This window comes from Andrographis paniculata, unplaced genomic scaffold, assembly GCF_009805555.1.
Source record: "Andrographis paniculata isolate CXL003 unplaced genomic scaffold, ASM980555v1 Contig69END, whole genome shotgun sequence".
NCBI lineage: Eukaryota > Viridiplantae > Streptophyta > Magnoliopsida > Lamiales > Acanthaceae > Andrographis > Andrographis paniculata.
In genome coordinates, this window is record NW_026137605.1 from 6,396,914 (window position 1) to 6,424,463 (window position 27,550).

At 38.0% G+C, this 27,550-nt stretch overlaps 1 protein-coding gene across 1 annotated transcript; it reads right to left on the reverse strand.

Moving 5' to 3' along the window:
* Positions 1-4,618: 4,618 nt before the first annotated feature.
* LOC127263975 (SNF2 domain-containing protein CLASSY 3-like) lies at positions 4,619-5,269 on the reverse strand. The gene has a single exon (XM_051293299.1). It carries the CDS (start codon positions 5,267-5,269, stop codon positions 4,619-4,621), a length of 651 nt encoding a protein of 216 aa, XP_051149256.1.
* Between the last annotated feature and the right edge of the window lie 22,281 nt (positions 5,270-27,550).

The window sequence follows — 27,550 nt, forward strand, 5'->3', positions numbered from 1 at the left end:
GTTTCATATGTGAATTTATAAAATAAAGTAGCAATTATATCACAAGTTATCGAGCAACATCAGCAAATGTCATTGGACAAATTACTAACTCACTAGTGATAAACTTGTTTTGACAATCGAATGGTGACAATACAGTAGTGTGTCAAACAACACCCTATCTTTGGACAGATCTATTATTCACACACAAACACCAAATTATCATCACCACATTCAATGTCACTAAATATGCATGCAACTACTTAATGACTGAATTGCCTTTGGGTCAATAAGGAGCCTTGTAAGTCACAAATACAACTTTTCAATACACAAAATAAACCGATTTACATAGCAGAGGGTGCTTTGGCAACATGACTATTTCAACCAATTCAAAAAATATATTATATTATTTATTGCTAATTAAATTCACCTTAAATAAATAATGTATTTATGTTCAATACATATTAAAACTATAACAACAACAATTAATTTCTGAACTTATTAAAATAATCAAGTAGTCCAAGAAAGTAGTAAATGCAGCGGAATTATATAGGCAAAATATGCCACCTAAAGAGACTATAAATTAATACACTAAATAATTATAGTCAAATTTGAACAAACACATATGATCAAAATAAGATGCTGATTCACAAATTTAATTGTATCATAAAACATCGGAGAATAAATCCATAGTTCTGATTTTTTATAAAAATCAGCAATAAATAAATAAATACGGTCAACAACACATTTGATTATCCTCATAATTGCAACTTCAATATTGTATCAATAACCAATACCGAATAATTTATCATACCGAAGTAAATATATAATCAATCGACGTAACAAGTCAAATCACGAATTTGAAGGCATCAAACTGATTAGGAATAATCTAATTCCATTAGATAATTACCTTAATTAAGTATAAATTCAAACCACACCAATATCCGATCATATCGCATAAATTAAAATAAAAAATTGCTTACGGCTTTGACAACAAAGCTGATTCCATTGCAAACTCCACCAAAGTTATTAGTAATAATAACATTAACCTCGTCGTAATCAAACTCCAGCAATTAATTAATTTTGATTAAATAATTAAGTGATCTAATTAGGATAACTAAATGTCCATTCAATAAAATGATTATCCACGCCGGCAACAGCAGACAGTTGAACCGATATATCCAAATATATGCATGTCTTATATTTACGTGGTTGATTTCTACACATATTTTAATTGAACTTCAATTAATTAATTTTGATTAAACAATTGATTTATCTAATCAAAATATTCAAGGATCTACACTAACATCTAGATAATTCTATTGATCCAAAATAAATCAATATATCTCAATAACTTAATACGGAAAGGCTCTGATACCAATTGTTAGAATTTGTCAGAAATTTAACCCTAAGCCAAGGATCTACCGTGTTGTAATAATTGAGATAAGAAAATAAAGAGAAATAAATCTAACCTTATTCCTCAGTATAGTCGGATTCAAATATGCAAATAATGAACGGTTTTGTGTTCTTCAAGCCTATGGCGCAATCCCTCCCGAGAAAACCGCTAGGGTTTCTGCCGTTACTCCCATGATGAGATATGGAACGTAATAGATATTGCGTCTAGACCTGGAATCACAACCCTATTTATATCCCTTATTATTAATTGGCCTCATCACCCAATTAATAAGTTACCGGATTTCTATACATTGGAGGCCCGCACTTACTGAACACATTTAAGTCCAATAAATTTAATAGATCATTTAATATAGGCTTAATCTAACTGATAGCCCAAATAGTTACATTTATCCCACAATTGGATTTTTAATCCAACGTGAGTTTCTATGGCAGCATGTTTAATTAGCATGGCAGCATTGTTTAATTAGCATACTGATTAGAAAATCCAATGTACTCTTTAGTTGAAAATAATTTGTATCCTATTATACATATTACATTCAGGATATGGTGCGTAGTGGTTGCCATGCTTTTGAAGTACGGGCTGGGTGAGGAAAGAGCTGCGCAAAAGAATTGAGGTAGCCATCTTGGATGTTCTAGATAGATAGAGGATATCGCACTGGCGACAAATTCTTGGCCGGAATGGTAAAAACAACACAATCTTTTGATCGATCAACATCAGTTGCTTTCTCTCTTATTATTATTATTTTATGTCCTAGATTTTCATGTGTAAAAATCATTAGATTCGATTTATATTATTTGGTGCTGATTGGACAGAAATTAGTTAAGGGGAAGGAAATGGACGAACTAGTGCTCAACTCCATATAAAGCAAAGCTACCGATGCTGTGTGAAACCGATTCTGCCAATACTACATGATCTTGTGCATACCAAGGGATGAGAACTATTAAGTTAACTTCAAGATTTACTCTATGTTCTATGTTCTATGTTCTTGACGCTGAATTTTTTTTTATTATGCAATTTTCACAATTTTTTTCTTAAATGTTGATGTACCTTGAATCTAGTATGCACTATTGGCTTTGGAGTTGGTATTGGGCTGAGCCGTTTGATGTAACCTCTTGTATTATTTGAAGTTTTTAATATGTAACGCAGTCGTTCTCCATAAATCTGTTCTCCGTTTCTGTCTATAGAGATAGCCAACACGTTGTTGATGAACCACATAAATATGTATCTTCTTTATGTTTTTGTTTATTATTCGATCATTAATCCTAATACGTCAAAATATTAAAAATACATGTTTACTTCTCACCAAATGTCCTCAAAATTATACTATTGTTTAAATAAAAAATAAAAAAAATAAAACCATACTACAAAAGAAAAGTCCAAAAAGAACACAAAATTAAGTATTTAATAAGTATGTTGGGGACTCCTGTGGATAAATAAATTAATGATGCATTTCCCTAATAGCTTGAGATTTTTGTGAGGCGGTTATTCTGTGCATCTGATATGGTATCCTTTAGATAAATTAAAGAATATTCAGAAAGACGAGTTGCTTTGATGATTTTCTGCAATTCTTTCGGTTAGATTAATTTAGTACTGTGAATATTAAATTTCTTTTCTACGCATGAAATATTTGATGCATAAGTTAGTTTCTAGTTTCTACCTCATTGAAAATCGTAAATAAATAGATACTCTGTCAAGGCTCGAGGGCAATGGCAAAGCCATTGCAATGAGAATTGAGAGAAGACAATTGATATCTTCATTGATGGCCCGGAGCATTGGTAGAGTTCCTCCATCAGAGGTGCTGGATATTCTGTCACGGTGCATATAGGGAGAGTCACGAGATTTGTTGGATTTTTTTAAATTTAATGATGTGGTAACGGTTAATGTAAAAAAATTGTTGGCTTTATTATATAACCAATTAATTTTTAGTTTTAAATTTAATGATGTGGTAATTTTGCCGGTTAACATATAAATTTGTCGAATAACAATGTAACAAATTAATTTGTCATTTTATATTTAATAATGTGGTAATTTTTTGTTGATTAACACAGATTTGTTTGGATAATAATATAATTAATACATAGTTTCATCCAACACATATAAAGTATGAACAATTAGAACATAGTCGCAATTAATTCAGCACATATTTATTAACATCAGTATATATATATACATATATATATATCAATTCCACTAGTTTGCACCGGCAATGAACTGTGGGTGCACAAATATTAGATAAACTTCAAAGTCAGTCTTAAAGGTTCTCCTAGACCATTCCCCTTCGATCAATTTCTTTTGTAAATTCAGTTGGTTTAAGAAGGACGATGCAGTCTCTTAATCAATGGAGATTTTTCATAGGATAGCGCCTGCAGGCCGAGAGCTTTGGCCTTTCTTCAAAGACCTTTTAATCAAATGTAGAATTTTAGTGAATTTTGGTCGTGTAGTGTAGCCATTTCTGCCACTGTAGGCCTTATGATTTTTAGCTTGTTTGACGACTATTAATTGAAAGTTGTTATGAAAAGGTGAACATCCAAAAATATGGCGCACATTTCCAAAAATATACGTTATTGGATTGTCCTTTTGGAATGTTATATGTGCACTATTCATATATAATTAGAATTGTAAGTGTCTTTTAATAGCATTGTTCATTGTTATTCTTGTTACTATATTGTCCTTCCTTTTGTCATATACTATTGTTGTCTATATGTAATAAAAATTCTTTGTTATTGTCTTTATGTATTTTTGTTACTTTTTACATATCTAATGTGTATAACTAAATTAATTAATTTTTTATTAAATATGTTATGTATTGTCAAATAAATTATAACTTTTTTTTATGCTAGATGAATTTTAGTCAATTTGTTTCTATCATTAATTTCGTTATTATTATTATGTCTCAGTAATTCTATTAATGCTCAAATTGCTCAGGATTATAAACTTCATCAATAAATCTTTTCAAAATTTCAATTTTGTCATATCATTTTTTGTATTTAAAAGTTCATCATAAACCTACCCAAACTACAATTCATTATATTTTGTTTATGTTATAAAACAATCTAAAAGTACCAATTAATAAGCGCAAAATAAGAAATAAAAAAAGAAATGCCAAACTTGTTAAAAAACTATACAATCCATCACAGTTTGTTTCTTGAGGGAAATCAAGCAAAAAAATCACAAACAATCTGTTTCTTGCAAAAAAATATTTAACTCAACATACAAGTTGTATTCTCAACCATTGATGCGTAAGGACTGGATCAAGTTGCCGCTCTTCGGCTGGTGGATGATCTTTTCAAATGTATCTTTCGTCATTACGTGCTCGACCAACCCTTGGAGAATCTTATCCTTAATCTCCGGCATCTGCTGCTTTGCTATGTCCTCGTTCGAAGAAGAGCAGAAGACTAACTCCGATAGCCGCTCTTTCTCAGCTTGACGGCAATATTTTTCGGCCTCACTCGTGCCAGCAGCATGGACAAACTTCGTTTGCCCAATCCTATAAGCCCGAGAAATCGCCTGCTGTTGGACTGAAGGATTCCAGACGACGTCGAGCAGAATGACCCTTGAAGCCCTAACCAGACTTATTCCCTCAGAGCAGCACCTCGTCGACGCCAGCATGATCTTCGAATCATTTTCTGGATCGTTGAATGCGTCGATCACATTCAGACGTTGCTTCTTCTGTAGCCTTCCTTCCAGCCTCAGAATTTCCTTTCTGTCGTTCCACTGGAAGGTCGCGGTCAGATGCTCTTTGATCAGGTCCAAGGGCGGAATGTACTGGCTGAAGATGAGCACTTTTTCATTCAGCAGAGTACATAGGCGGACAAACTCGAGGATAAATTTTGTTTTGACTCCTTCCCCAGGATTGAGCTTCTCGACTGCTTGCATGTAAGTTCTGTAGTAAAACTTAAATTAGGAAGTTTTGTGTTTGGTATTCCTAGAATGATTTTAATGGCTTTAGGGACTAGTGGCATAACCAAGAAATATGGGTGGCAAATTCATTTAATTGGCGTTATGATTTATGTTTGGTATTTGAAGAGACAAGCATTTTAAATATTTGTAAGAACTGGTTTAAAGATATGCAGAGAAAAAAATTTGGGAAATTTTTGCCTTCTCGATTGCCAAAAATTTGGTATAAGAGCCTTGTATGTGAGGTGAGCGTGAGAGAACTGACCTGCTTCAAGAGAGAGCGCTGCAGTGTGTGCAGGCAAGAAAATGAACAACCAACAGTTTCATAAGGTTTGCGAGTTGGGTTTAAACACCTGAGAAATGGCAGGTCTGACCAATGGCATCCCACTACCCAAGTTAACAAAAGATGCTAACTATGATAATTGGAAGGTTCAGATGAAGGCCCTTCTCGGCTCACAAGATAACTGGGATGTGGTCGAGGCTGGGTATGAGGAACCAGCGAACACAAATGGGTTTTCAAATGCCCAGTTGAATGCATTGAAGGCTGTTCGAGCTAAAGACAAGGCTGCTCTGTATCTACTATACTGAGCTGTCGACGAATCCGGTTTGAGAAGATAGCCAACGCAAAATCTTCCAAAGAAGCATGGGATACACTCAAAAAGGCAAACAAAGGAAATGAATGTGTGGAGCAAGTTCGACTTCAAACTCTTAGGGGTGAGCTGGAAAACATGAGGATGAAAGAGTCCGAAAGCGCATCCGAGTTCATTACTCGAGTGGAGTCCGTGGTGAACAAGCTAAATCAGAATGGTGAGAATCTTTCATCAAACCGAGTTATTGAAAAAATTATGAGGTCATTGACAGATGATTTCGAGAATATTGTAGGTGCAATTGAGCAGTCCAAGGACTTATCAACACACTCACTCTTGAAGCGCTTGCTGGGTCCCTAGAAGCGCATGAACAAATAAAGAAAAACAAGAAAGAAGAATCTCTCGAACAAGCTCTACAGGCTGTTGTGAAAGGCGGGTTAGCCCCACACAATCGGCGAAATATCGTACCCAATTAATATCAAAGAAAATTCTCAGGTAATTGGAGGAGACACGAGGCTCACTTAAAACCCAATTTTCTTAGACCTTTTATAGTTTTTTTGATAGAATTTCCTCTTACAAAATTAAAGCACAATAAATAACCGCAAAATAACCAACACACCAGAGCAAAATAAAGAACACCAAATTTAACAAGGTTCGGCAAAATTATGCCTACGTCTTCGGACCCCAACCAAAATTATATTATGAAAGAAGATAAGAAATACAACACAATTAGAATATGAGATTGTGTTGTGGGATATTTTGAAACAAAGGGAATGGGTTGAATTTATAGAAAAAATTCTCCCCTATTTCATTCCTGCAAACGATGTGGGATGAGGTGGAGGGCAGCCATTTTTGACTTTTTAACAAATCTCCACCTTGGCGACCTCCAAATCCCATCCAAAATATCTTCTCCAAAATTCTTTTATCATACAGATTGGTCGGGTCTCCAAATGCTTCAAACTCTTAAAACATTTATCAAGTTCAAACAATGTTCAAACTTGATACACGTTACACCTTTTGTCAACATATCTGCAGGATTCTCAGTGGTCTTAATCTTTTGTATGCTGACTCCACCTTCTTCAATTATTTCCCGCACAAAATGGTACCGTACATCAATATGTTTTGTTCTGGCATGATATACTTGGTTCTTTGCTAAGTGAATAACACTTTGGCTGTCATAAAACACTGTAACATATTTTTGACAGACTCCCAAGTCATCTAGTAATCCTTGTAACCAGATTGCCTCCTTAACAACCTCAGTGATGGCCATGTATTCAGCCTCTATTGTTGACAGAGCAACGGTAGACTGTAAGGTCGACTTCCAACTAACTGGTGCATTTGCAAGAGTGAACACATAGCCAGTAGTTGATCGTCGTTTATCCAAATCTCCTGCATAGTCTGAATCGCAGTACCCAACTATATGTTGACCAGTATCATTATTTCTTTGAAATATCAATCCAAAATCTAAGGTTTTCAAGATATACCTTAGAATCCATTTCACGGCTTGCCAGTGTTCTCTGCCTGGATCATGCATATATCTGCTCACGATCCCAACTGCATGTGAAATGTCAGGCCTTGTACACACCATCACATACATCAAGCTACCAACCGCATTTGAATAAGGAACCTTTGACATGTAATCACATTCCTCTTTCGTTTTTGGACACTGTGAAGCACTAAGTTTGAAATGAGAAGCAAGTGGTGTACTCACAGGTTTGGTTTTGTCAGTCATGCCAAATTGTTGTAGTACTTTCTTCAAATATTGCTTCTGGTTCAAGCACAATGTACATCTCTTTTTGTCTCTCGTTATTTCCATGCCAAGAATCTTCTTTGCTTCACCAAGATCTTTCATTTCGAACTCTTTGCTGAGTTGGGACTTCAACCTGCTTATCTCTCCTTTATCTTTAGAAGCAATTAACATATCATCAACATAGAGAAGAAGATAAATGAAAGATCCATCATGTAGCTTATGAAAATACACGCAATGATCGAAGCTGCTTCTGGTGTACTTCTGGCCGGTCATGAATTGATCAAATCGTCTGTACCACTGTCTTGGAGATTGTTTCAATCCATACAACGATTTGCTCAACTTGCATACCCAATCTTCTTTTGCAGCAACTTTAAATCCTTCGGGTTGAGTCATGTAGATTTCCTCCTCCAAATCACCGTGTAAGAATGCCGTCTTTACATCCATTTGAACTAGTTCCAAATCATACTGCGCTACCAAGGCCAACAAAATACGAATAGAAGAATGTTTTACAACATGAGAAAATACCTCATTGTAATCAATCCCTTCCTTTTGAGCATAGCCTTTGGCTACCAATCTTGCCTTGTAGCGAACATCATTACAATTTGGAAATCCTTCTTTCCGAGCATAAACCCACTTGCAACCAATTGCATTATTTCCCTTCGGTAGTTCAGCTAGCTTCCATGTGTGATTTGCTTCAAGGGAATGCATTTCCTCGTCCATGGCTTTCTTCCACTTTTCTTTTTCAGAACAATGCACTGCATCAAGAAAAGTTTGTGGTATACCTTCTTCAATAACAGGAAGTGCATAGGCCACCATACTTTGGAATCGAGCAGGTTTCTGAATTTCTCTTCTTGGTCTCCTAACAGCAATTGGTAAATCTTGTTGTCGTTGATGTTCTTGGGTTAAAACCTCTCTTTCTCCGGGCTCTTCTTTGGTACAAGAACCATCATCATCAGTTGGTTGATCATCTACAAGTTGAGTCATAGATGTCTGGAACTCCACCTCCTTGGAAGAACACTCCACCTGCTGAGGGTATTCTCTGTTTGCTGCTTGGTTACTTTTTTCAACATCTCTGATTCGTTGAAAGTAACATCCCTGCTAAAGATCATCTTTTTCATCTCCGGGCACCATAATCGATATCCTTTTACTCCAGATGATATCCCTATGAAGATAGCTTTTCTCGCCCTTGGATCTAGCTTTGATTCTTTTACGTGATAATATGCGATAGATCCAAACACACGTAAAGAATCATAATCATTTGCAGGTTTGTCAAACCATACCTCCAAAGGCGTTTTGCCTTTAAGTGCAGCTGATGGTAGTCGATTGATCAAATGGCTTGCATATGTGACTGCTTCAGCCCAGAATTGTTTGCCCAAATTAGCATTGGACATCATACACCGAACTTTCTCCAGCAAAGTCTGATTCATGCGCTCGGCCACTCCATTTTGTTGTGGCGTATCCCGAACTGTGAAATGTCAGAAGATTCCTTCCGTTTTGCAAATATCGAAAAAAGGGTCATTTCGATATTTCGTACCATTGTCAGAGCGAAGCACTTTAATCTTTCTCCCGGTCTGGTTCTCCATATTTTTCTTCCAATCGAGGAATTTATTGAAAGCTTCATCTTTAGTTCGCATGGGATATACCCATATTCTTCTGGAAAAATCATCAACAAACCTTATAAAATAATGGTTTCCTCCCAAAGAAGCTGTTTTGGTTGGTCCCCACACGTCTGACTGAATGTAATCCATAATGCCTTTACTGTTATGGATTGCTGTTCCAAACTTCACCCGTGTTTGCTTTCCCAGAACACAGTGCTCGCAAAAATCAAGTTTGCAAGTCTTTGTACCCTTTAATAATCCTTGCTTTGCCAGAGTCTGCAAGGATTTTTCACCTGCATGCCCAAGTCTCATATGCCAGAGCTTGGTCATCTCATCCTCTTTATCTAATGTTGATACTGCTGCTGCTACGTCAACCACTGTGTTGCCCTGAAAGTGATACAGGTTATTTTTTCTTTTACCTTTCATGACGACAAGTGCTCCTGAGATCACTTTAAGAATCTCATTCTGAATGCTGATAGAATGGCCTTTAGATTCCAAGACTCCCACTGATATGAGGTTTTTGGCGAATTTCGGTATGTACCGAACCTCTTTCAGCACTTTAATTGTTCCATCGTAGTTCTTCAGATAGACTTAACCAACTCCAGTTATCTGGCAAGGTTGGTTGTCAGCTAGATAGACAACTCCGTCGTCAATATTTTCAAAATTGACAAAACACTCCTTCCTGGAACACATGTGAAATGAACATCCTGAGTCCAGCAACCAGTCGTCACTGTAGGTCACCGATGAGGCACAGGCTAATGAATAATCTGATTCATCATTATCAGCAACACATGCTTCAGCTACTGCTTTCCTCTTTTTCTTTTGTAGCTTTGGACAGTCTTTCTTCCAGTGTCATTTCTCATGGCAAAAGACACATTCATCATTTGCTACTCTGCCTCTTGACTGTGATCTGCCTCTTATCGTCGGCTTGTATTTTTGGTTACGACCCCGGGCATAGTGGACTTCACCAGTCGAACTCCTATGTTCTAACTTATCCTTTTTCCTAATCTCGTTAGAATACAAAGCAGTAGTAACTTCTTTAAAGGAAATTGTTTCTTTCCCAGTCAGCATACTAACAATTATATGTGCATATTCATCAGGGAGTGATGCTAGCAGTATCAGCGCCTTATCAATATCATTTATCTTCTCATCCAGATTCAGCAAATCAGTAACTAGAGAATCAAATCTAGTTATGTGTTCGTTCATTGTGGTACCTGACAAATACTGGAAGCGATACAACTTCGTCTTCATGTAGAGCTAATTTTATGTGCTCTTTTTCATGAATTTGTCCTCCAATTCGTTCCATAATTTGTGCGCTATCGTCTCTCTCATAAATGGATACTTCTGCTCCTTGGGAGACATAGCCAGATTGTACCATACGCCAGGCGGTTGATCCTCGTCCAGTCTTTATCATCAACATCCTCCGGTTTGTTCTCTGCGAGCGCTCTATCCAGCTCTTGTTGGAACAAGATGTCCAACACCTCGTATTGCCACATACCAAAATTATTGGTACCATCAAATTTTTTTACGTCGAATTTGGCATTCGTGACCATCATTTTTTATGACGACGTCACCAACGACTTTGAATCTGAAGTTGATTTTTCACCGGATTTTTCCGCCATTCCTACTCCAGAGTTTGATTAACAAAAAAACACACAATAAAGGCAGTTTAACAGAGACGCTTTTCTGATGTGGAAGAGCATACTCAGCAACCAAGGCTCTGATACCAATTGTTGCAAAAAACGGGTTAGCCCCACACAATCGGCGAAATATCATACCTAATTAATACCAAAGAAAATTCCCAAGTAATTGGAGGAGACACGAGGCTCACTTAAAACCCAATTTCCTTAGACCTTTTATAGTCTTTTTGACAGAATTTCCCCTTGCAAAATTAAAGCACAATAAATAACCGCAAAATAACCAACACACCAGAGCAAAATAAAGAACACCAAATTTAACGAGGTTCGGCAAAATTATGCCTACGTCCTCGGACCCCAACCAACATTATATTATGAGAGAAGATAAGAAATATGGGATTGTGTTGTGGGATATTTTGAAACAAAGGGAATGGGTTGAATTTTTAGAAAAAATTCTCCCCCATTTCATTCCTGCAAACGATGTGGGAGGAGGTGGAGGGCAGCCATTTTCGACTTTTTAACACAGGCGAAGGCGACAATAAAATACGATAAGGTACTTTATACTCAAAGTACCAGAGGCCGGGGAAGAGGGAAAAACCAAGGTGGTAGAGTAAGAGGAGGACAAGGAAATGAGCAAGTCGGCCAACAGAACTGGCGTGGGCGAGGTCAGGCTCGAGGTGCATGGACAAACACAATTAACAAAATTGAATGCTATAATTGTGGAAAGTATGGGCATGTTGCAAAGGATTGCTATTCAGTAAAATGCTACCATTGTGGAAAGTTGGGGCATATTTTCAAAGATTGCAGGTCCAAGCTGCTCTGATAATTCGGTTTGGTACTTGGACACCGGTGCAAGTAACCACATGTGTGGTGACGAGCGTTTATTCAAAACACTTTCAAAGATGGAGTATGGATCTGTTTTCTTCGGCGATGCTTCGAAAGTAGCTGTCAAAGGGCGAGGAATGATCTGGTATCAGCAGGAAAATGGACGAATCAAGGAGATCAAGGACGTATACTACGTGCCAGAACTAAAAAGCAACATATTGAGAATGGGACAAATAATGGAAAAGGGACATTCAGTTTTGATGAAGGACAGAGAACTACTATTGAAGGATAATCTCGGGAGGCCCATTGCACGGGTAGAGATGAAAAGGAATCGTATGTACAAAATTGAGCTGAAAATTATTCAAGACAAATGCATGCAACTTGGTATGGAAGATGAGGCCATGAAGTGACATTGTCGATTTGGTCACCTTCACTTCGGTGGTTTGACCAAGCTAGTGAAGAGGGAGATGGTGGTCGTACTTCCTAAAATGGAGTTCGAAAAGAGGTTTTGTGAAGAATGTGTGATCGGAAAGAAGGTGAGATCTCATTTCCCAAAGAGTTCTGAGTACCGAGCAAATGAGCAACTCGAACTTATTCACACTGAGTCATTCAGTTGTAAAAGGTATTTCGTCTCTTTTATTGATGATTTATCAAGGAAGACATGGGTTTGTTTTCTAAAAGAAAAATCAGAAGTGTTTGAAACTTTCAAGAAATTTAAAGTTATGGTGGAAAAGGAAACAAAGTAAGTCATCAAAGCAGTTCGATCCGACAGAGGAGGGGAGTTCACTTCTGCTGAGTTCCATAAATACTGCAAGGAGCGTGGGATCAGATGTCTCTTAACACCCCCATATTCTCCGCAGCAAAATGGTGTGTCGGAACGAAAAAATCAAACCATTATCGATATGGTTCGATCAATTTTTGAAAGGGAAGAATATGCCAAAAAAGTATTGGGCAGAGGTGGTACAGTGTGCAGTCTATATGCAAAATAGATGTCTACATGCAAAGTTATGCGAGAAGACACCTCAGGAGATTTGGAGTGGTAAGAAACCAAACGTCTCTCATCTGAAGGTATTCGATAGTGTTGCTTATAGGCAAGTGCCGAGTCAACACAGAACTAAGTTGGAGGATCGGATGAGAACTCCAAAGCTTATAAGTTATTTGATCCCGTCAACAATAAAGTAGTGGTAAGCCGAGATGTTCACGTGGAGGAAACAAAGCAATGGTGCTGGAGTAACCCGAGCAAAGAAGAAACCAGCTCTGAGGTTTTTGTGCCTTCAACAACAACAATTAGCTAGTCCTTAGATGAAGAAATGGAGCCACAACAGCCTAGGATGAGAAATCTGTAGGAAATATACGACACTACAAATGAAGTTCATGTTGTATGTCTTTTGGCCGACTCCGAAGACTTGAAGTTTTAGAAAGCTGTCCAAGATGAGAAGTGGAGAACAACCATGGATGAAGAAATCAAGGCAATGAACACAATAAAACATGGGAGCTGACCGACCTTTCTAAAGGAGCTCGAGCCATTGGAGTAAAGTGGGTGTATAAAAGAAAGATGAATGTTGAGGGAAAGGTTGAGCGCTATAAAGCTCGAATTTTGGTAAAAGGTTATAGACAAAAGGACGGGATCGACTATAATGAAGTTTTCGCTCCTTTCACAAGAATGGAGTCAATCCGACTACTGATCTCCTTAGCTGCTCACAATCAATGGCAGATCCTAGAGATGGATGTAAAGTCAGCTTTTTAAAATGGAATACTGAAGGAAGAGGTGTACGTCAAGAAACCTCTCGGGTATATGAAGAAGGGAGACAAAAATAAGGTGCTAAGGTTGAAGAAGGCTCTGTACGGCTAAAGCAGGCTCCTCATGCCTGGAATGACAAAATTAACAGGTATTTTAAGATTAATGGGTTCAAGCAATGTCCGTGCGAGCATGCCCTGTACACTAAGAAATCTGAAAATGATATGATGGTAGTAGCACTCTATGTTTACGACCTCATATTCCCTGGTAGCAACACAAAACTGATTAAGGAATTCAAAGAAGTAATGAAGAAAGAGTTTGAGATGACAGACTTGGGTCCGATAAAGTATTTTCTCGGGGTTGGAGGTGAAGCAGTCGAAGGAAAGGGTCTTTGTTTCTCAAGAAAGATTTGCAATTGAGATTCTAAAGAAATTCAGAATTGAGGACTATAACCCTATCTTAACTCCAATGGAACCAGGAACAAAACTTTCAAAACTTGATGGTGGAGACCGAGTTGATCCCAAAAGATATCGAAGTTTAATCGGTAGCTTGAGGTATCTTACAAATACGAGACCTGAACTTATGCTAAGTGTTGGAATAACAAGCAGATTTATGGATGATCCGATTTCACTTTATCTGAGAACAAGTTAGAGAAGGTAAAGTCAAGCTGGAGCATGTTGAAAGCTGAGCTCAAGCTGCGGACATGTTCACCAAGCCATTGCCGACCACACTACTGGAGAATTGTAAAAGGCTGATGATTGGAATGAGAGATGGGAAGAAAATTTAAGTTTAAGAGGGAGTTTTGTTGTAAAACTTAAATTAGGAATTTTTGTGTTTCGTATTCCTAGAATGATTTTAATTGCTTTAGGGACTAGTGGCATAACCAAGAAATATGTGTGGCAAACTCATTTAATTGGCGTTATGATTTATGTTTGGTATTTGAAGAGACAAACATTTTAAATATTTGTAAGAACTGGTTTAGAGATATGCATAGAAAAAAATCAGAGAGTTCTTGTGTGTTGGGAAATTTTTGCCTTCTCAATTGCCAACAAATTTCATCGGTTGGCACTTACGACTTGCATTTTTGGATGAGGTAAGGAAGAACAAATACCAAAGAATATCCAAATTCACTCGTAAGTGTTTTCCTTAACAGTTCCTCTTCCTTAACAGTTCCTCTTCCTTAACCCATATCTGGAAAGATTATTTTGGAGGACTGTTCCCTTGTGCACGTGCATAAACGGTGCCATGGGGACTTTAAGCCTCTCCACTGCACGATTGATGGCTTCGGGAAGCAAAGCAGGCCAAGAGCTTTGGGCTCTCTTATCTGAGTGCAGAATCTCGGCAAATGTCCGATCCTGCATAATCTTTTCCGCCACTTCTGGCCTCACGATCTTCAGGGTGTTGAACATCTCTTCGAAGTTGTTCTGGAACGGCGTCCCAGACAACATGACGCGATTTTCCGTCTTGAGCTGAACTAGTGAAGCCCATATCTTACTCCTGTGATTACGAGGAGTATGGCATTCATCAAGAATCACTAGTCCAGGCATCTCAAGAAGTATCGACCTCAGAACTTCCAAGTTCTGTTCAGCACCCATTCTCTGTCCCTCATCCTCGCCTGCATTTGCTTCCACCTCCTTCTGAGCCTGTTAGCTTCTCGAAGAGATTGTAGCTAATCCCCAAAAAACCTCCCCCTCGCTTCCATGAATGTAATTTGACCATGCAAATTGCCTCCATATCCCGACGTCTGATCCTCGCCCCGTTAAAAAGATGGTCAGCAGCCGCACTCTCGTCGCTGATCAATGTCGAATTGTTCAGTTTGTGGAAATTAAACCCCGGGTTCCACCTTCTGAACTCTCCTTCCCAGGTAGAAAGTATGTTGGCTGGGACAATGATCATCGGCAGACAGTTTGGAAACACCTTTAAATACGTCTTGAGGAATACAATCGTGAGACGTGTCTTTCTAGTCCCCGGTGCATGATAAATAATGCATCCGCCCACTCCAGGTAGATTTGAGTTCCTTAACTCAGCAATATCAGTACTTCCGGCAAGGTTCTTCCAGAGGAACTCAAATCCCTCTCGATGGTATTCAGACATTGTTTTTCGCACAACAACGTCAATGCTCCAAATTGAGCCGCTTGTCCAGCTGTTGCTTACAGTAACTGCATCTGCTACCGGGAGACTGATGGCACTAAGATCCAGAGCCTCCCTTTTCTCCCCCTTCTTTTTTCCTGGAGCATGATGAGCTTTCATCACATACAAAAAAAACAAAAAAAAAAAAAAAGAAGTCATATGAAGGGTAGTTGCACAAATTTTAAATCAACCTAAAATTAAAAGTAGCAATTTTGATGTTACTTAGCCACGAAGAAAGTACGTCTTTTGGTTGAATTTTCACATGTTCAAAATGGCGACAATACCATCATTTGTCGTCTTCTAACGTCAATTTATGAGGACCTCGAGCACATCTGCGCTCCTGAGTGTCTTCTTCCACTTCCTCATCCCCCACTTGAACAACCAGCAGGCCGTGAATAGATCATTAGTTCTCATATCGTCTTCCCAATAATAATAATAATAAAAATAATAATAATAATGCCAAATTAGTTCTCAATCAGTGTCGAATCCATTCTTGTCTGTATTTTATAATATAGAAAGTAATGCAAACAGGTGTTAAAAATGATTAACTTACCCCACGGTTGGTAATTGTTCCCAATCGCTCCACACTGTTGTTAAAGTCCATTTCTTGGAACAAGTCGTCCATACACTTCCGCCACTTAGCTTCTCTTTGATCTTCTTCGGGCACTGGCACTTCATCTTTGAACCAAAACTTCTTGGGAAGAGCCAGTAGTCTTCATCTGCAGCCCCACTCCCTCGTCCGATAACAGATCCTTCTAAGATCTTAGAGATGTCGAATTTTTTAGTCTTAAAATCCTTCGGTTTGGCCCCCGTCATAAATTTTGTTTTCTCCTTGAGCTATTACGGCATCTCTTCTCCATCATCGCCGTTTCTGCTGGTCTGTGCAGCTTTCGAGACCGAGGCGGGGCGGGTTCGTGCATTTTCTGACACCCTCCTCTGCTTCGTCTTCCTCCTAGGAGAAGTCATTGCAGCCCTTTGTTTTGAAGGTCTGATGTTGCGCCGCCTTCAAGCCCCGCAAGCGCGTTGTCTTTAGCAGCGCCACTTCTATTATTCGTTGATTTCCTCATCTTTCTCACAGTAAAGTCTTCATTTTCTTCATTATCCTCGGAGGAGCTCTTCATTTTGTCACCGGACAAGCCACTCAAGTCATCCTCGACATAAACTAGCGGCGGGCCCGTAATGATCTTCCTCATAGATCTCACCCGACTTGAAATGCCGGCATCAACACTGCCCCCGCAGACAGCATCCCGCAAATCTCCCTCATATGCAACTTCTTTGCATACTTCTGCGGAGTGTCGGCATCGTCCCCGTCGGAGTGGCAATTGTTTTCAGGGATTGTTTGCTCAGGTCCAAAAATTTGAGCATTAATATCTAAGCGATGCTTTTCATCGACCTACAACCCACAGAAGTTTAATTTTGAGATGTTTTTCATAGAAAACATCCAATATCTAATTAAGGGAATTAATTGAGTCTCATCTTCTAAAACTTTCTTAATCTATTAATTAGCACCTTATCATCATATTTTATCATCGTGGTAGCAGGAACATCCTCGCCCTCAATTTCAAAATCTGCAACCATGTCGGAGAAATCAAATTTTCTCCCTTGAAGTTGTTACCGATGAACAAACAACTTGAAGTTGTAACCCATAAACAAACAAAATATATTTATATATACAAGAATTGAAACATCACTTCGTTATTGTTGCAGCAATATTATCTCGTTGCTGCCTTGCCAGAAATCTCTCCATTCTTCCGATCTCTGGAGTTATCTCCGATGGAGGAATTCTGTCGATCCTTTCGGACGTCCATGGAACATCCAATAATTTGCGATTATCCATTTCGTAAGAATTGAGCAAGTGATAGCAATTTGCATATTCTTCTTCCTCTGATGGATGACTGTCTGAGTAATTATGCGTAATTTCTGGGGGATTATTTGGGGAATTATTTAAAGATAGCCTGAGAGGGTAGGTGAGGTCTAATATGTAGGTTTACTTATAGATAAGTTTGTTCACTTGTATGTTGCTGACAAGGACAATCTGAGTGTGTCTATGGCTTAGACTCTGTGTAAAATCAGGAAATTTTTGTGCATGTTTTCTTTGTTTGAATTTTAAGGTTATTTATCAATTTTTTTTTCTGTATAATTCTCACATTTAATAAATAAAAATGTATAATATTTTATCTAACTATTATAAAAATACAAGCATGTAAAATTTTTCGGTAAAACTTAGATTTTTTCATTTAATAATGTAATCGATATGTAGCATAAAGTATAAACTTGTCATATAATAATATAATTATTTTCACGATCAAAATTATAAATTTTCATTTAATAATATAATTAAATTTTTGATGAAAAACTATAAATGTGTCGTTTAATTATCCAAAGTAAGGCTACCCTACAATCAGTTGGACCAAGACTACATACGTGTACATTCAGTTCATTAAATTGAGAGAGTGACTGAGTGAGTGTGTGGAAGAAGAGGCAAGAAACATCCAACCAAAGAAAAGAGGAAACAATCAATGCTGTTTCCGTCAACAAAGCTAATGTTTTAGAAATAATACGATGATGGATTGTTTATCTTCAAGTTTGTATCATTTGGAAGAAGTATGTTAAGATCTGTATACATATATGTATATATATATATTTTTGGCACTTCACAATCAATTGTATTTCCCATTGGCAATTTGGTTTGGGTCTGCCTCAACCAATTGTCTGCAAGTCATAAAGGAAGTTTTGGTTACAAAACAATTGTCTGAGTTTCATTGGCAGCATGTTTAATTAGAATATTGGTTAGATAATCCAAGGCAGTCTCTAGTTGAAAATCATGAGTCTCATATTATGCATATTACATTCAGGACAAGGTGCGTAGTGGTTGCCATGCTTTTGAAGTACGGGATGGGTGGTGAGGAAAGAGTTGCGCAAAGAATTGAGGTAGTCGTCTTCGATCCAATCACATACATCGGGTGAAGTTGCAGAAACTCCGTGCCGAGTCTGAGACGATCAATTTCGAGAAAGGTGAAGATCTAGAAGATTTGCACTTCGCTTAAGCTATTTGGTTGGACAACTTGAAGAGTATGACGAGCCCATCAACAAACAAAGGGCTGGTGAGAAGTAACTCCGCGTTGCCCCACCCAATTTCGGCCATGATGTATGCATTGCGCTGCCTTGAAGCCCCGCAAGCGCGTTGTCTTTTGCAGCGTCACTTCCATTATCGTTGATTTCTTCCTCTTCCTCACAGTAAAGTCTTCATCTTCTTCATTATCCTCGGAGGAGCTCTTCATTTTGTCACCGGACAAGCCACTCAAGTCATCCTCGACATAAACTAGCGGCGGGCCCATACTGGTCCTCCTCATAGATCTCACCCGACTTGCAATGCCGGCATCAGCACTGCCCCCGCAGACAAAATCCCGCAAATCTCCCTCACATGCAACTTCATTGCACACTTCTGCAGGGGTGTCAGCATCGTCCCCGTCGGAGTGGCAATCGTGTTAAAGAACAGTTTGCTCAGGTCCAAAAATTTGAGCGTAAATATCTGAGTGATTCTTTCATCGACCTGCAAACCACATAAGTTTAATTTTGAGAGGTTTTTCATAGAAGACATCCAATATCTAATTATGGGAATTAATTGAATCTCATTTTCTAAAACTTTCTTAATCTATTAATTTGCACCTTATCGCCATATTTTATCATTGTGGTAGAGGGAACATCCTCGCCCTCCATTTCAGAATCTGCAACCATGTCAAAGAAATCAAATTTTCTCCCTTGAAGTTGTTACCGATAAACAAACAACTTGAAGTTGTAACCCATAAACAAACAAAAAAATATGTATATACAAGAAGTGAAACATCACTTCATTGTGTTGCAGCAATATTATCTTGTTACTGCCTTGCCAGAAATCTCTCCACGCTTCAAATCTCTGGAGTTATCTCTGATGGAGTAACTCTGCCGATCCTCCCGGACGTCCACGGAACATCCATTGATTTGCGATTATCCATTTCGTAAGAATTGAGCAAGTGATAGCATTTTGCATATTCTTCTTCCTCTGATGGATGACTGTCTGAGTAATTATGCGTAATTGTTGGGGCTGATTTGGGGAATTATGTGAAGACAGCCTGAGAGGGTAGGTGAGGTATGATATTTAGGTTTACTTATAGATAAGTTTGTTCACTTGTACGTTGTTAACAAGGACAATCTGAGTGTGTCTATGGCTTAGAATCTGTGTAAAATGAGGGAAGTTTTGTGCATGTTTTGTTTGTTTGAATTTTAAGGATATTTATCAATTCTTTTTCTATATAATTCTAACATTTTAATAAATGAAAATGTATATTATTTTATCTAATTATTATAAAAAGTACGAGCATGAAAGATTTTTTGCTAAAATATAAATATTTTTATTTAATAATGTATCTATATGTAGCATAAAGTATAAAGTTGTTGTATAACAATATAATTATATTTTCGATCAAAATTATAAATTTGTAATTTTATAATATAATTAATTTTTTGATGAAAAACTATAAATGTGTCGTTTAATGATCCAATTAATTTGTTGATGAAAAACTATAAATGTGTCATTAATTATCCAATTAATTTGTCGATGAAAAACTATAAATGTGTCGTTTAATGATCCAATTAATTTGTCGATGAAAAACTATAAATGTGTCATTTAATGATCCAATGTATGGATACCCTACAGTCAGTTGGACCAAGACTACATACGTATACATTCAGTTCATTAAATTGAGTAAGTGAGTGAGTGAGAGTGTACGGAAGAAGAGACAAGAAACATCCAAACAAAGAAAAGAGCAAACAATCAATGCTGCTTCCGTCAACAAAGCTAATGTTTTAGAAGTAATACGATCAAGGATTGTTTATCTTCAAGTTTGTAACATTTGGAAGAAGTATATTAGGATCCATATATATATATATACATTGTGCACTTACAATCAATTGCATTTCCCATTGGCAATTTGGTATGGGTCTGCCTCAACCAAATCTTCAAGTCATAAAGGAAATTTTGGTTACAAAATAGTTGTCTGAGTTTCTATGTAGCATATTTAATTAGCATATTGATTAGAAAATCCAATGTAGTCTTCAGTTGAAAATAATTTGTCTCATATGATACATATTGCATTAAGGACACGGTGCGTAGTGCTTGACATGCTTTTGAAGTACGGGCTGGGTGGTGAGGAAAGAGTTGCGCAAAGAATTGAGGTAGCTATCTTCGATCCAATCACAGACATCGAGCGAAGTTGCAGAAACTATGTGCCCAGTTTGAGACGATCAAATTCAAGAAAGGTGAAATCCGGAAGATTTGCACTTCGCTTAAGCTATTTGGTTGGACAACTTGAAGAGCATGGCGAGCCCATCAACAAACCAAGGGCTTTTGAGAAGTAACTCCGCGTCGCCCCACCCGAGTTCGGCCATGTTGTATGCACCATGTAGACCATGCTTCACCTCTCCACCCTATCCATCGAGGATGTCACAGGCAGCCCTTCGTTTTGAAGGTCTAATGTTGTGCCGCCCTGAAGTCCCCGCAAGCGCATTGTCTTTGCAGCGTCACTTCTATTATTCGTTGATTTCCATCTCTTCCTCACAGTGAAGTCTTCATCTTCTCCATTATCTTTGGAAGAGCTCTTGATTTTATCATCGGACAAGCCACTCAAGTCATCCTCAACATAATCTAGCGGCGGCCCCGTAACGGTCCACCTCATAGATCTCACCCGACTTGCAATGCCAGCATCAGCATTGCCCCCGCAGACAACATCCTGCAAATCTCCCTTATCTGCAACTTCTTTGCACACTTCCGTGGGGGTGTCGGCATCGTCCCCGTCAGAGTGGCAATCGTGTTCAAGGAATGTTTGCTCAGGTCCAAAAATTTGAGCATAAATATCTGAGCAATTCTTTTCATCGACCTACAAACCACGGAAGTTTAATTTGAGAGGTTTTTTATAAAAGACATCCAATATCTAATTACGGGAATTAATTGAATCTTATTTTCTAAAACTTTCTTAATCTATTAATAAGCATCTTATTGTCATATTCTATTATTGTGGTAGAGGGAACATCCTCGCCCTCCATTTCAGAATCTGCAACCATGTCGGAGAAATCAAACTTTCTCCCTTGAAGTTGTTACCGATAAACAAAAACCTTAAAGTTGTAACCCATAAACAAAAAAAAAAATGTATATACAACAATTGAAACATCACTTCATTGTGTTGCAGCAATATTATCTCGTTACTTCCTTGACAGAAATCTCTCCACTCTTCAGATCTCTAGAGTTATCTCTGATGGAGAAACTCTGCCGATCCTTTCGGACGTCCATGGAACATCCATTGATTTGCGATTATCCATTTCGTAAGAATTGAGCAAGTGATAGCAATTTGCATATTCTTCTTCCTCTGATGGATGACTGTCTGAGTAATTATGCGTAATTGCTGGGGGCTGATTTGGCGAATTATTTAAAGACAGCTTGAGAGGGTAGGTGAGGTCTAATATGTAGGTTTACTTATAGATAAGTTTGTTCACTTGTATGTTGCTGACAAGGACAATCTGAGTGTGTCTATGGCTTAGACTCTGTGTAAAATCAGGAAATTTTTGTGCATGTTTTATTTGTTTGAATTTTAAGGTTATTTATCAATTCTTTTTCTGTATAATTCTCACATTTAATAAATAAAAATGTATAATATTTTATCTAACTATTATAAAAATACAAACATGAAAGATTTTTCGCTAAAATAAAAACTTTTTCATTTAATAATGTAATCAATATGTAGCATAAGTATAAAGTTGTCATTGTTTATTTTTTTTATTTTTCCGATCAAAATTATAAATTTTTAATTTTATAATATAATTAATTTTTTGATGAAAAACTATAAATGTGTCGTTTAATGATCCAATTAATTTGTCGATGAAAAACTATAAATATGTCGTTTAATGATCCAATGTATGGATACCCTACAGTCAGTTGGACTAAGACTACATACGTGTACATTCAGTTCATTAAATTGAGTGAGTGAGTGAGTGAGAGTGTACGGAAGAAGAGGCAAAAAACATCCAATCAAAGAAAAGAGCAAACAATCAATGTTGCTTCCATCAACAATGCTAATACGATGATGGATTGTTTATCTTCAAGTTTGTAACATTTGGAAGAAGTATGTTAAGATCCATATATATATATATATATTGTGCACTTACAATCAATTGCATTTCCCATTGGCAATTTGGTTTGGGTCTGCCTCAACCAATTGTCTTCAAGTCATAAAGGAAGTTTTGGTTACGAAATAGTTGTTTGAGTTTCTATGGCAGCATGTTTAATTAGCATATTGATTAGAAAATCCAATGTAGTCTCTAGTTGAAAATAATTTGTCTCATATTATACATATTACACTCAGGACACGGTGCGTAGTGGTTGCCATGCTTTTGAAGTACGGGCTGGGTGGTGAGGTAAGTGATGCGCAAAGAATTGAGGTAGCCGTCTTCGATCCAATCACATACATTGGGCGAAGTTGCAGAAAATATGCGCCGAGTTTAAGACGATCAAATTCAAGAAAGGTGAAGATCCGGAAGATTTGCACTTCGCTTAAGTTATTTGGTTGGACAACTTGAAGAGCATCACGAGCCCATCAACAAACAAAGGGCTGTTGAGAAGTAACTCCGCGTCGCCCCACCTAAGTTCGGCCATGTTGTATGCACCATGTAGACCATGCTTGACCTCTCTACCCTATCCATTGAGGATGTCACAGGTCGTCTCAAAGGTGCCGAAGATCGATGTCTCTCACATCCATTGTCACTAACTACAACCAGAAGGTAAGCTTTTACTAACTGAGGAATAATGGTTGCCTCGACATAGGGGAAAATGGAGCACTGAACAGACATTATGAAATAATGTTTGCCGTTTTAGAAGCGGAGGGAAACGTGGTTGACGACCACCCAAGACCAGCAGGGACAAGTGCCGCAATTGTGGGAAATTGGGTCATTGGGCAAGAGAATGTCGGCATCCACAGCGAAAGCCGGCACACCTTTTCAAGGAAGATGATGAGGAACAGACGTTGCTCATTGCGGTATGCTCTATCACTGAGGAAAATAAGACACCACAATTCTGTTATGTGGAGCTCGATGAATCACGCACCCAAGTCAATCTCGAGTGTATGAAAGTATTGCAGTGACGTATGGTATCTGGATACAGGTGATAGCAACCAGATGACCAGGAACAAAGATCATTTTGCAGAGTTGGCCACAAGTGTCAACGGGTCAGTAAAATTTGGCGATGGTTCAATTGTTAAGATTTATGGACACGGAGCGATGGTGTTCACAAGCAAAAATTGAGAGCATCGTGCGATCAAAGATGTCTACTACATCCCGAGGCTAAATAATAGTATTATAAGCATTGGGCAACTTAATGAGCACGGGTGTGAGGTGTTGATTCAAGAAGGAGGCGTGCTGAGAATCCGCGACCATGATCATCTCTGCTAGCCAAGGTAATACGTATTAAAACCACTTCTATACTTTAAATTTAAATATTGCAAGGCCGGTGTGTCTAATGATGCAGAAAGACGACAAGGCATGGTTGTTGCATGCTTGTACTGTCATCTAAACTTTGAAGCTTTACAAAAGTTACCTAAAAATAGCATGGTACACGGGCTTCCGGTGATCAATCACCCTGAGGAAATTTGTATTTTTTGTCTCATTGGAAAGAAAATGTGTACTCCTTTCTCAGAAGCAGCGCACCATAGGGTAGACTGTCTACTTGACTTGGTGCACGGAGATTTGTGTAGACCAATCACACCGAGAACACACGGAACATGGAGCTACTTCTTGCTTTTAGTGGATAACACACCAGTCGCTACATGTGGTTGTACCTCTTAGAAACCAAACGATCAAGCCTTGGCTGCCATAAAGAAGTTCAATACTGGTGTTGATGTGCGAACAGGATGACGTCTAAGAGCCTTACAAACAGATTGAGTATGAGAGATCAATTCGATTAAATTTAGGCAATACTGTGAAAATAAAAGGATTGTACGACAACTCACGGCACCATACTCACCCCAAAAAAATAGTTATGTTTAAATATGTAACAAAACCGTCGTGGGTATGGCACGAAGTCTACTGAAAGCGAACGGAATGTTGACCGAATTTTGGGGATAAGCGATCACCACTGCAGTATTCCTCCTGAACCAAGCACTGACCAAGAGCCTAGATGAGATGACTCCATTTGAAACATGGCATGGGAATAAGCCAAATGTTTCTTTTTTATGCACATTCGGATGCATTGGACATGTGAAGGTCTCCAGAAATGTGGCATTTGATGAGAAGGCAAAATGGGATTGGAAAAATTTTAAGATCAAAGAGGTTTAACTAGCACTGGAACTTTCATCATCGAGCGAGAGACTATCGCTAGGGAGAGCAACTCACACCTCCACTGTAACACCTCGGCCGGCTCAAACCAGAGTGTCACCGCCACACCACACCAGAATGCTCATTCATCAACCAATTAGCCATATCTTGTGGCGCTAAGGCTAAAATAATGAATACAAATAACTAAATAGATGTGACACCCCGCCCGCAAGCCACGCATAGCCGTGCATGTCGAGATTGTAGACTGGCCCCATAGGTCAACACGAGTCCTTTCAGGACTCACACGCACCCTAAGAGACTTTCCAGAGGGTCACTCATCCTCAAATTATTCTAGAGCAAGCACGCTTAACTCTAGAGTTCTTTCAGTAGGGCTTCCGAAAAAGAATGTGCACATTGTTGACATGAGTAGTTTATTTAATCCATTTAACCTCTTATTCAACCTCGTGGGTATTTCATCATCTTCAACTCATATCACTATTCAACTATGGGGGTATTACAAAGGGTCTTAAAATTAAAGCGCTCCGGCTTATCATTTAGATAAATAAAGTTCGAGTCAAAAGCATAAGTCGAAAATTAGTTCAAAAGACATTAGCTCTTAAACATTAATAATAGATTTCAAAAATATTCTAGAAGATAAAGTAGTTCTAGTTCCCCCGATGGATCATATGACGTGGATGCATCATTTAGGTATAATAGAAGCACCATCACCTACAAAAAGGTTGTAGAAAGAGGGTCAACACGACGGTTGAGTAAGCGCAATTAATCAAAGATAAATTAATACGGTAGAAGTCGCGATTCAGGTGTAAATGCCAAAAAATCATTTGAAGAAGATAATTTAAATAAAATGCCACATATTACATAAGGATAACTCACACACACAAATCTTTTAGCGTCTCTCTTATATCTCCTTTTCATTCTCAAATAATGGTGATGAACACATCACGAACAAAACTCCACTAGGGCCGGCTCGACCCGGTTTTCCAACCTTATTACTTCGTATGACACATCACATAGTTACACATAACAAACATAGGGTCACAACCCTCATGGAAAGCTCCATAATGTGTATCTAAGGGTTCGAAGCCCAAAGTACACGTAAGTCAATTTATTTATTAGTTTGCGATGGGCGTCAAACGGCCCAAAACCCTCTATCTACAATATAACATACCAAGAGGTGATTGTATGCAATCCATCCCTCCATCACGGATGACAGTCTAAAGATCTTTTTATCGTGAATAATGGGCACCTCGGAATCACCAAAAAGGGAACCCGTCATCTCTATCCCTCGGCCTAGCCCATTCGGGTTCTACTTCGAGGTTAGATAGTTATCTCAAAATACCGGTATACCTTTATGTGTTTGCAAGGTACAGAGGTGGAAGGCTATGCCTTATCATCCAAACAATCGACGAGTTGATCGGACTCGACGGGTAGTTTCTATTACCAATTTGACACAATACTCAACATGCTATTAGGAAAATTTAGAAAGAACTTTAACCTCAAATCATCCAAATGGTCAACATTTAACCAACTAAAAAGTAGAATATTAGAACCCTAAAAGTTTGTTATAATCTCACTTTATTTCTCCAAATAAACATTTGAATAATATGCTCATCCCAATAGGCATGAATCTTTTCCCAAAAAAAAAAAAACATAACTAGGTTAGGGTAAAACTAGGGTTTCAAACCCATTCCACAAATTCTACGATTTCCGATTTAAAAAATACTAAAATAATCTTCATATAAACTCTAGGGGACATTATAATCAATTTTCTAGAAGAAATTGGAAAAACCTAACACTTTAAGGGCAAACCTATTTGAAAATAATTTTGAAAAATATAAATAGAAGGGCCTAGGGATTAGAATATATCATATATCTAAGATTACTCTCACTTACCTTAAGAAAAATTTCCAAGATGAGGAGAGTTTTGGAAGAGAAAACCTCCAAGGAAGAAGCGCAGGGCGCTGGGCGGCGACTAGCTGCTGCCTCTCTATTTTATTTTATTTTATTTTATACTACCGCGTCTCTGTTTTATTTTATTTTATACTTTATTAAACATAAAAGAGTTAGGCCTTTATTATTTATTTTACTCTATTTTGGCCTAAAAAGGTCCAAACTCAATTTTACTCCTAATGTTAACCCAATTCTTTAATTTTTTACACCAAAAGCTTAAAATAAATTAGGCCCAAAATAAAATTTGTCCAACTCTGACAAGTTTCGGTGAACTTCCAGCGATTATTTTTGCGGGGTATTACATCCAAGGCAGAACCCAACACCACAGCATGATGAATCACCACTAACTTTCCAGGATGCAATACAAAATAGCTCAGAATCATCCTCAAATGTATACTTTATGCCGTCAACTGCCAAAGCCTTGGCTAATCTCGATAATGTTGACTCTAGCAGACCACAATGGCGGTTCAGGTTAATGAGTGATATTATGCAGGAACCTGGAAAGCTACATGGTAGTGCAGAGGAAACAACCACGTTTGATGTTGCGGAACGTGACCCAGCTTGGCACCAAGCGATATTGGAAGAAATGAACTCCATTGAGTAAAATAATACATGGGAGCTGGCTGAACTTTCTGTTGGACATCACACAATCAAATTGAAGTGGGTCTTCAAGGTAAAGAGAGATGAG

Excerpts from the sequence above, each read along its gene's own strand:
- LOC127263975 (XM_051293299.1), bottom strand. The coding sequence starts at position 5,269 with ATGCAAGCAGTCGAGAAGCTCAATCCTGGGGAAGGAGTCAAAACAAAA.